The 10,859-nt window shown below is 44.0% G+C and overlaps 2 protein-coding genes across 2 annotated transcripts in view; both read left to right on the plus strand.

Moving 5' to 3' along the window:
• The window catches only part of LOC102198981 (gastrula zinc finger protein XlCGF8.2DB-like), a 30,698-nt gene extending 28,733 nt beyond the window's left edge, over positions 1 to 1,965 (plus strand). Inside the window, exon 2 of the mRNA XM_005754616.1 lies at positions 502 to 1,965. Coding sequence (XP_005754673.1) covers positions 526 to 1,620 — 1,095 coding nt within the window. The 5' untranslated portion in view covers positions 502 to 525 and the 3' untranslated portion in view covers positions 1,621 to 1,965. The remainder of the gene's footprint in view (positions 1 to 501) is intronic.
• A 1,451-nt stretch (positions 1,966 to 3,416) lies between these two features.
• LOC102198697 (trichohyalin-like) lies at positions 3,417 to 10,592 on the plus strand. Its single transcript, XM_013907914.1, has 3 exons — positions 3,417 to 3,634; positions 9,344 to 9,754; positions 10,588 to 10,592. Exons 1-3 carry the CDS (start codon positions 3,463 to 3,465, stop codon positions 10,590 to 10,592), a joined length of 588 nt encoding a protein of 195 aa, XP_013763368.1. The 5' UTR covers positions 3,417 to 3,462.
• The last annotated feature ends 267 nt before the right edge of the window (positions 10,593 to 10,859 follow it).

The following is a 10,859-nucleotide window of genomic DNA, read 5'->3' on the forward strand; positions in this document are numbered from 1 at the left end:
AGGAGGACACAGCAGCTTTTAAACCAGTACTGTGCTTGTGCTGCGGGTCAGGTCCTCCTCTGTGTCACTGGGATTGTCTCGTCCTCAGAATTGATGATGCTATTGCTGGACTGGGTGGGGGTGTGGATGTGGGTGTAAAGGGTGGAGCCAGCGTTTAGGCTCGGGTGATGTGGGGCCCCGCTCGTCTACCCTGGGAGCAATCACACAGAAGTGAGGCAGTGAGGGGTCGTCAGCTGGTCACCGGTCTGTGACCAGGACATGAGCTGAAGTCCACAAAGAGCAGCGTAGCGTAGATCACCTGACTGAGGACGAGGGAATCCCAGAAATGTATAAAAGACGACGTGTTGAATTAAAAACCAATCTGTTTTATCCCGTGGCAATGAAACTGAAATAAAGAGGCTTCGTTTTCAGACAACTATACGTGTGTGTGTGTGTGAGGACACTGTTGTGTCATTTGTAGTTTGAACTAATGTTTTCGTGGTTTGTCTCTCTGTCTGTGAGGAGGAGCAGCTGTGTGACCTGAAGATGAACTCCAGTGAGGACCAGGAGGAGCCGACGCCTCTACACATTAAAGAGGAACAGGAGGAAGTGCGCACCAGCCAGGAGGATGAGCAGCTCGTCCTGAAGGATGAGACCGACGCCTTCTTGGTGACTGCTTTTGATGACAGTGACCACAGTGAACCAGAGGCTAACGGTCACCAGCTTCACTCTGACGGCGCTCCCGGCAGCTGTCCGGTGTCAGAGAGTCAGCGCGACGCCGACTCGAGTAAAAAGCCTTTTAAATGTAATGTTTGTGGAAAAGCCTTTAAGAAAAACTCTTACGTAAAGGAACACCAGAAAATCCACTCAGGCGAGAAGCCGTATACTTGCCAAACATGTGAGAAGAGTTTCACTCGGAGGGCTCACCTGTTGGGTCACATGAGAACCCACACGGGCGAGAAGCCGTACTCCTGTGAAACGTGCGGGAAAGGTTTTACTCAGAGCAGTCACCTGCTGAGCCACATGCGGCTTCACACAGGTGAGAAGCCATACGCTTGTGAAATATGCGGGAAAGGTTTTATTCAGAGGGGTCACCTATTGGTCCATGTGAGAACGCACACCGATGAGAAGCCGCACACCTGCGAAGAATGTGGGAAGAGTTTCCGATTCAGCGGCACTTTGTCGGTGCACATGAGAACGCACACGGGCGAGAAGCCGTATTCCTGCAAAGCCTGCGGGAAAAGTTTCCGCCAGAAAAAGATTCTGTCCGTGCACATGCGCACTCACACGGGCGAGAAGCCGTATTCCTGCACAACGTGCGGTAAAGGTTTCGCTCAAAAAAGCGATCTGACGATCCACGAGCGAACGCACACGGGCGAGAAGCCGTATCCCTGCAAAGCCTGTGGGAAGAGCTTCCGCCAAAAAAACATCTTGTCCGTGCACATGAGAACGCACACGGGCGAGAAGCCGTACTCATGCAAGAGCTGCGGGAAAAGTTTCCGTCAGAAAAGCATCCTGTCCGTGCACATGAAGACGCACGCCGGCGAGGAGCTGTATCCCTGCGACGCGTGCAGCGCCACTTTTCCGTCTAGTCGCAGCTTGTTGGAGCACCTGGACACTCACACAGGTGAGGAGTCGTAGCCTGGAAAGCTGCAGGTCGGAGCGGGGCGTTGGCGTCTGCCTCCCGCCTCGACTTTTGGCTCCGACGGCAAAGGAGCTCGTCAGCTCGTGTCGTTCACGCAGCCGTTTTCCTTTGCTTCGTCCATCCAACCCTAACCGTACCAACGCGCTCTGTTCCTGTCATGTTCTCCTCCACGGTTCCTGACCTGGATTCTGTCGTGGCTGCAATCCTCCCAGTTTCATTTTACCCTTCGTGTGTCATACTTACGGTAACTTTGTATCATTTCAGACTGTAGAGGTGACACTAACAAAGTGTAGGTTGTTGTTAAAGTAACCTGTATAAATAAAGTTTCTTCTAAATTGTGATCATGTTTTTCTTTTGCCCTGTTTATGAAATAAGAGAAAGTTTCAGTCACAGCGGTCTCACGCTCACCTCGCACTCTGAGAGAAGCTGCCCTCCCCCTGAACGATTATGACCTATGAGCTGTTCCACACGTCACAGCCACAAATTTAAATGTGCAGGGGGTTTTATGTGACGGGTAAACAGAATCGAGCATAACTGAAAATGATTGAGCAAGTTCACATGTTAGAATGACCCCGTCAGAGTTCAGACATACATGGATGCTCTCCATCCACTGACTGAACTCTGCCCCCTCGAGTCAATAAAACATCGACTGACCTGCTGCGGCGAGCAGCTGGAAGCTCGTCATTGTTTGATCCACAACAACAAAATGACTCGACTCCGTTTATTTATGGTTGTTTTTGTTCACTAAAGCTCTAATCCACGTCACCAGCGTTAACCCTGGTTTCTTCTTACTGGGGCATATCACCATGGTAACCTACGCTGCAAACAGCTTTGAGATCAGCAGGTATGAAAGTGCCTGTTGACCAATCAGAGCTCCGGAAAACGCCACCATTCCTGGAAGATCCCTCGTAGGAGGTCCAGACGTTTCTCCAAAGTCTCGTGTTTCTGTGACGAGCCTCTGGAGGAAAAACAGATTCTCAGATTTATCCTTTCTTCTTTTTTCCTGTTGGCTGCAAACAGCTTTCTACAACTGTTATATGTGACCCTGAAACAGGATCGGTTGTACCCGTTAAGTCCTGTGTTTGAATTCTGTTTTTATTCTTTAGTCGGAGCTCGATAAACAGCTCTGTCAGGACGGAGCAATGATAAAGCTGAACTAAATCAACGCCTGTGGGAATAAATCACAGAGCGTATGAATACTGATGGTTTTCTTTTAAATAGAACATTTGGGTTTTTCTGTCGTCTGAAAAGAGATGAAACTCCAGAAGAAGTCATAGAGCAGAAGATATAATCTCAGCACTAAGGTTTGGTCATACAGTTTATATGACACTAAAAAGGATCATCTGAGCAAGTAATGTTAGAATGTGGTTAAAATAGACGGGAAAGGCAAATCTGACTTTCAGAAAAATAGAGTTCAATTATGAATAAAAGAAATATTACAAAGCGACACAGGTGATGTAGTTTCAGGGTTTTAAGAGCAAAAAAGCTGTTCTCATCCAGAAGGTGGCGGTAATGCAACGGAAGTTGAAGAAGAGCTGCCGGAACTGTGAGGACGGACATCCGGTGGCTGGACCGTTAGCTTTGCTCTGGTGTGTGAGCTGAGTGTGTGAGCTGAGTGTGTGTGAGCTGAGTGTGTGAGCCGAGCGTGTGAGCTGAGTGTGTGAGCCAAGCGTGTGTGAGCTGAGTGTGTGTGAGCTGAGTGTGTGTGAGCTGAGTGTGTGTGAGCTGAGTGTGTGTGAGCTGAGTGTGTGAGCTGAGTGTGTGTGAGCTGAGCGTGTGAGCTGAGTGTGTGTGAGCTGAGTGTGTGTGAGCTGAGTGTGTGAGCTGCGGCAGCAACGATGCCTTCAGTTCAGTATCTGAGAGAGTTCATCAACGAGCGACTAACTGCTGCTGCTGAACAAATATTCTTGGAGTTTGAAAAAACGATCGTCCAGTACGAGGAAGAGATCGACCGTCAGCGCAGACTGCTGGATATCACCTGGAAACCCCAAATCAAGCTGCACAGGACAGGTGAGTGTCCCTCTGAGGGAGCATCCTGATCACAGCTCTGCTGGAGATCACGGCAGGTGAGCGCAGGTGGAGCCTCGGCTCCGGTTTCCTCTCGGGTCCGACTTTTTCTCTTCTTTCTTTTTTCCAAAACCTTTATTAAAAAACAGTATACAGAGAATGTGCACCAATTAAGAAGTTACATACGTTCAAATGATTTTAAATAGCACAAAATCGTTTTTATTAAGTGATCCACGAATCAATCTTATGTAAGAGAGTATCATTATAGTAGAGTTTAAATTAGGTTTTGGCTACTGTATTTGCATTTGTGGAAATAAAATTTAGCTAAGATAACTAACAAATTTATTGTAAAATATATATCACCTTCTTTTTTGCCTTCGAAATAAACAAAATTTTTCTTGTTAATGTCACTGACAAAGGAATTCCAATAAGAGATGCTCTCTGGAACAAAGCAGGAATATTCGTATTAGCAGACAGATTCTTCCAGTGTGTGAACCCACAGGGTTCAGAGAAACAGATGATATGCAAGGTTGAATACCTGTAGAAAGCATTATAATACCCGCAGGTATCGCATCAAATAATACGACATAGTCTTTGGATGTGGCTGGAAATTTATAAGTGTTTAGAAATTCTGGATAAGACATGAGCTGCACATTAGGATTAAACAGCTGATTCACTAAAACAATCTGCTTCTCAACCCACCTAGAAAAAAATAATGATTTATTTTTATGCACTGTGTTCCTATTATTCCAGATTAAACACGTATGGGGTGTAAAGTTGTGTTTATATAGAAGGGACAAAGCTAACAGAACTTGTTTGTGAAACGTCGACGGTTTTCTGGAAGCTTATCTATATTACAATCACAACCTAAGACAAAACTTAGACCCCCAAACTTAGAGAAAATGTAGTGAGGAATACAATCCCAGATGGAGACCTGATTTTTAGGAAAATGCTTTGTCTGGTTAATCTTTAATGTATTGTTTGGAGCAGGGAATCCAAAACCTCTGTGTTCATTGTCATTCATCACTACACTCGTGCTGATGTAATGTGTCCGGTTTTTCCAGAGGAAGTGGAAGAGCATTCGGTCAACATCCTTACAAGTTTTGCCGTCCACATGCAGAGAAATTGCTGCATAAGTCAGTCGAGACAGACCTTCTGCTTTTCAGAGCAATACTTAAATTTAAACTTAAACTTAAATCCCTTTAAACTTAAATCTCTCTGCAACCACTGATTTCACTTGGTTTGAGTTTTTTTAAGAATTTGGGGAAAATTTAGTAAAATTCTGTTGTTTTTGTTTTGTTGTTTATCTTTGCTCATCAGACCTAAATATGTTGCTTCATTTTTAACTGTTATATTACACAGACTCTGAACATTACACTCTTTGACAGGTAATAACTGACATTTATTGAAGTTTAGCATCAATCCAGACCCTTCTGAGAAATCCTGTAAATGTAAAGCAGTCAGCACCTGGTTGGCATTTTAAAGAAAGGTTGTGGTATCATCTGCCAACTGACTGCTATGGTTATACCCTTCACAGGGCTATTCGAAATATGAGAGGCAAGAATTTGGGTGCAAAGTAAAAAGATCCGCACTGATCGGCCTACACCTCGATTGAGACCAAAACGAGAAGTGGTGCTGTTTTTCATTCTAACACAGCTATTAGCATTGGAATACAGAGTTTTGATAGCTCTGCAGAAGATATCACCAAAACCACATTTCTGAAGTGTGAGAAATATAAACTCATGCTCAGTTGAGTCAAAGGCTTTATGGAAGTCCAGGACAAGGATCAATGAGTCATCAGATGCTGAGTAGTCCAGAATATCCAAGACGAGTCTAATATTATTGGAGATGTGTCTGTTTGTCATAAAACCAGACTGTGTCTCGTCTACAATATCGTCCAAAATATATTTAATTCTTCTAGCTAGCAATAGAGCTAATATTTTATAATCATTATTTAGGAGGCTTGTTGGTCTCCAGTTGTCTGTAGAAAGTAGGTCCTTCTTAGGTTTGGGAATTAAAGTAATAAGTCCATCCATCTTTTTCCTGAACGAACAAAAGCTCCTTCAGCTTTCTGGTGCAAATCTCATCCAGTTTAGATTGAAAGGTCCTAAGACGTAATCTGTCCTCCTCCGAGACCTCGTCTGGTGGGAGTCAATATATGACAGAACAATCAGATTTTCTTCTGCTGCTGCACTCGACTTTTTTTGCCCCACACCGTCTCAACACTTGTTTCAAATTTCCCACTTTGTGCTGTAGGAATTCTCAGTATTAGCCTCGTCGATAAAGTGTTTTATAAGGCGTGTAATACGCTCTTCCTCTTTGGAGCTTGTCTCTGCCTTTGACATCTTTTATCTTCTCACATGCAAAGCCCACCATTCTTCTGACTCCGGCAATCTATAACGCGAGGTCATCCATTCTTTCGTTTATTAGCTTTGATAGTTTCAGCAACATCCACGCTATCTTCCTTTGAGCGCAACGCCTTTCTTTGGCGCCGGAGACTGGCTGGATGAGACTGGTAGAGGTGGAAACTCGCCCATCACATCCTCAGTTATTGGGAGAGGTAGTGAAATAGCTGAGTAGTCACGGCAGTTGTTGGTTTACCGACACGGCTGTTTGGCTAGCATTAGCCTTTAGCAGTAGCTTTGTTCTGGAGCTAGCCGAGGGTCTTTTATTATCACGCTGTGACATTTTGGCGCTTTATTCATCAAATTCAGTCCTTTTCCGGATTAAATACCGAAGAAGCTTCTAAAGTCTGAATTGACATGATGTTCCTACTGTATTATAAGCTTACGTTTGCTAAGCGCGGCAGAAAAGTTTATTGTTAGAACAATAAAGTTTTTCCATTATAACATGATGTAGCTCTGGTTTTTGTTTGCCTGAGTGGCAGCTCGACACTTCTGTAATGCAGCGCTTTCCACAGATAAAAATCATAAAGTGCTTCACAATACTAGGAATCAAAATACAACAAATAACAATGTAAAACAATCAAATACAACATAAAAATTAATTGAAAGCTTGTCTATATAAAAATGTCTTCAGCGTAAAAACAGTAGAAGAGAATTCCACAGCCTGAAAGGCCCGATCACCACGAGTTTAAATGGAGTGCGTGCGGCGACCAGCAGTCTGTGACCTGATGACCTCAGAGCTCGGGACGATGAATGCAGTTTCAGCAGGTCCGATATGCACTGGGGAGCCTGGAAGGTTAGAACTAAAACAAGTAGAAAGACCTTTGCAAAAATCCAAACCGGAAGAAATAAAAGCATTAATAATCATCTGCAGTTCAGCCTTTGACACCATTAGCCTGAGTTTTGAGATATTCCTTAGACGATGAAAGCAGTTGTGGACCAAGCGACATCGAGCTGTCAAATACGACACAGAGGTCTCGAAGGCTTGGTTTAACAGAAGCTGAAATGCTGCCTAATTTCTGAGATCATATGGTCGGGACCAATAATTAATGTTTTATCAGAGTTTCGCTGGAGGAAGTTGTCGTTCACATGGAAGTCCTCATGTTTTTAAATCTGTCACATTGTGTTTGTTCATAAACCTGCTGCTAATCAAACTGAGTTTGCTGCACTGTGATGGGTTCAAGGGTTCTCCCTCCTGCTGAATCCACTTTAACCTCTTCCCCATTTTTATTTCTCTGCTCATGTTCTACTTAATCAGCTGTCCAGCTGATCGGTGGTGTGGTGAGGAAAATGTGGGCTCCTCATCGATGTTACAGAAAGACAGAGACAGGAGGCCGAGGCCTTTTTGTTTACTTTTATTAAAAGACTTTCATTGTTGTCTGAAGATAACAGTGCAGCTGGACATAGAGGCCTTTTTTTGCTGAGCTCTGTAATCTTGTCAACAGGATCATTTAATGAAAACGAGGAATCTACAGATGCAACATCTGGAATACGGAGTGTGGAATATGTAAACAAAGCAACATAAAAACCAGTTACTCAGCCACTCATCAGAATCCAAACCTGAGAGCCTGACAGCGTCTCACTCAGGTTGAGCTCTGGACTCTGACCAAACCATCATAGTTGCTCCATTCGTTCCTGTTTCAGCCGTTCTGTTGGATGTTTGTGGTGCTGCTGATGGTCCGAGCTTCAGCTGTGGGACAGACGGCCTCACACTGACTCTAGAACACTTAGACAAGAGTTCACGGTGCACTAAGATCATCGTCCCTCCTCCACCGTGCTGACAGCTGCTCTCAGGTGTTTTTGCTGATATGCTGGGTTTGATTTTGTGCGTTATGGACAAACATCTCCACTTTGGTCTTGTCTGTCTGAAGGATACTGCTCCAGGAGGCTTTCTCTTTAGACAGAAGAGGCCTTCCCCTGCTTTTTTTTAGTCATACTGTCATGAAGTTTAAGTTTAAACCTGCAAACTGAAGAGTCTGAGATGAGCTCTTGGGTCTGTTGCATGCTCTGACCTGTTTCATTAATCTTCTGCACTGCAGAATGATGGACTTTGGTTTATTTTGATATGATCTTATAACCTTTCCAGGTTGATGGGCAGCTGCAGTTTCTTTTCTAAGATCACTGCTGATGTCTTTCCTCCTCAGCATCATGTTAACACACACCTGAATGCTCCAGACCAACAAAACATCTGCTTTCATAGCAGGGCTCACACTGCCGATGATCAGCTCATTGTGAAGCTGGTTATGAGCACCTGGCTGCTGCTTACACACTCAGTAAATATCTGCAAAGCTCTCGTGGCATCTCTAAGGTGTTCTACAGCGTCGTGGAGGAGTGTGACAGCTCCTCTGCATCAGTCCATCAGAGCGCGTGATCAGGCGTGTTTGACACTTTATTTTTAATTTAGTTTCTTCTTTCATTAAGCTAGCAGTAGTTACCCTGGAACAGCAGGTCAGGGCAGACCTGGAACAGGACCTGGAAGCACCTTCCCACCTTTGACGTGACCTTTAACCTGTACAGTCCAACAAATCTGTCAGGTCAAGCTGGTTGCATGAGTGTGCTCACACTTAGACTAATACTTTGATTTAGTCACTGCTTTCAGGCTTCTTGGGTTAATGTCTTAGTTTACAGAGAGCTCACAAAGCATGAAAGCAACCTCATTGTTGAAAGACATCAGTCAGAAGAAAGGAAAATAAATTCCACAGCATTAGATTTATCCTGGAACACAATGAAGACAAAATATGGGATGACAGTGGTGATGCAAGACCTGCAGCATCACCGAAGGAGCTGCAAGAACTTCTGTTAAGCAGTGACAGCCGTCTCCCTTCATAAGTCTGGACTGTGGGGGATGTGTCAAAGAGGGAAGCCTTTTCGAACAAAGGAAAACATCCAAGCCCGGCTACAGTTGGCATAAAAATACAGTAAGTCTTCCAAAACATTTTGGTCTAATGAGACCGAGGTTCAGCTTTTTGGCCACAGGTACTTCTCTCTTTGTATAGCGTGGACATGTCACCATATTCAAATGATTTGATTCTGCGTTAGAAATACACCAACAGCACAACTCAAGAGCTCTGTACAGACGACTTGAGTTAGTAAAATTTAAGCCTTAATCCAATGAAAACAGGTGAGTTGTAACAACATCGTCCACCATACAGGAGGATGTTGTATCTGTAGCAACCAAACCAGTTTCTGTATCGGGCTGTAAACATATGCATTTTACCAGGGGATTCTATGGTTTATGATTTTAACCAGAGTTTATTTGCTGTGTTTTTAATCATGTCTCTTCTTTCATTTGTTGTTGACACTCCAGATGTCCCACAGCAGCCTGTCTGTAAGGAGGAGGAGGAGGTTCTCCCTGAGCAGCAGCTCTGGAACCAGGAGAGGAGCTCCAGTCTGGACCAGGAGGAACCAGAAGCTCCACAGATTAAAGAGGAACAGGAGGAACTGTGCAGCAATCAGGAGGGAGAGCAGCTGGGACTGAAGGAGGAGACGGATACCTTTATGGTGACTGAAACTTATGAGGAAAGTGACCACAGTGAACCAGAAGGAGACAGGGAGCAGCTTCTCTTTGAGAGTTCTGTGAACAACAACAGCAGAGGTCAGCGAGCAGAACATTATAAAGAAGCAAGATCAACTAAAACCGTAGAGTCAGAGCCAAAAAAGAAGCATCGGAATAACAATGGAGACAGCTCAGTTATGTCAGAGAGTGAGAGTAACACAGGTACAGGTGTGAAGTCTGTAAAATGTTACGTTTGTGAAAAAACGTTCAAGAAAAAATCTCAGATGCAGATACATTACAGAACGCACACAGGCGAGAAGCCGTATTCATGCAAAGCATGTGGGAAACGATTCAGCCAAAACTGCCATTTATCTGTTCACATGAAGATCCACAAAGGGGAGAAACCGTTCCCCTGCAATGTATGTGAAAAAACCTTCCGAGACACACTAACACTGAAATATCATATGAGGGTTCACACAGGCGAGAAGCCGTACTCATGCACAATTTGTGGGAAAGGTTTCTGTCAAAGTAATAACTTAAACATCCACATGAGAACACACACGGGCAAGAGACCTTACCCCTGTCAAATCGGTGAGAAAAGATTCATTGACTCCTCCACAGTTAAGAGACACATCAGAACTCATACTGGTGAGAAGCCGTATGTTTGCAAAACATGTGGGAAAAGCTTCATTCAGAAAAATATTCTGTCTGTCCACATGAGGATCCACACAGGCGAGAAAACACATCCCTGTGAGCTCTGCGGAAAAAGCTTCCGGTCTCGTGAACTCTTGTTAGTCCACGTAAGAACACACTCAAAGTAGTATTTCTGTGAGACTTGTGGGAAAAGTTTCAGTGATCGTGGTATTTTTACTGCCCACATGAGAGGGCACTCAGGTGAGACGCTGTAGTTGTGGGAAACTAGAAAAGGACTCACGTGTAGCAGGTTCTTATTTGGTGCATACATTTTTCAAAGTAGAAAAGAAAAGCAGTCCTCATACTGAAAGCACCTTTGGACTGTGCTTCACTGTGATTATGTTAATGACATGTGCCAACAGGATAGAGTTCATGCTAATGGTGAGGTGTCAAGCTGTCCTTTGGATTCTTACAGAAAAGGATCTCATTAAGTAGTAATTTATTTATTTTTTGGGAAATTGTCTATGCAAACTTTTACAGGAAACAGGAAGTGTGTTGTTGCCACGGATTTATCAAATTATACTGTGAGCTGTTTCTTTTCATTTTGAAAAATCTAGTTCAGAATTAGTTGTGAAGTTTGTTTTTGCTGTTTAGCGTTATATTTATAGGCCTGCAGGGTTCAGGTCTGTGGTGT

The sequence above is a fragment of the Pundamilia nyererei genome, unplaced genomic scaffold, assembly GCF_000239375.1.
Source record: "Pundamilia nyererei isolate P.nyererei 1_Seehausen unplaced genomic scaffold, PunNye1.0 scaffold00607, whole genome shotgun sequence".
NCBI lineage: Eukaryota > Metazoa > Chordata > Actinopteri > Cichliformes > Cichlidae > Pundamilia > Pundamilia nyererei.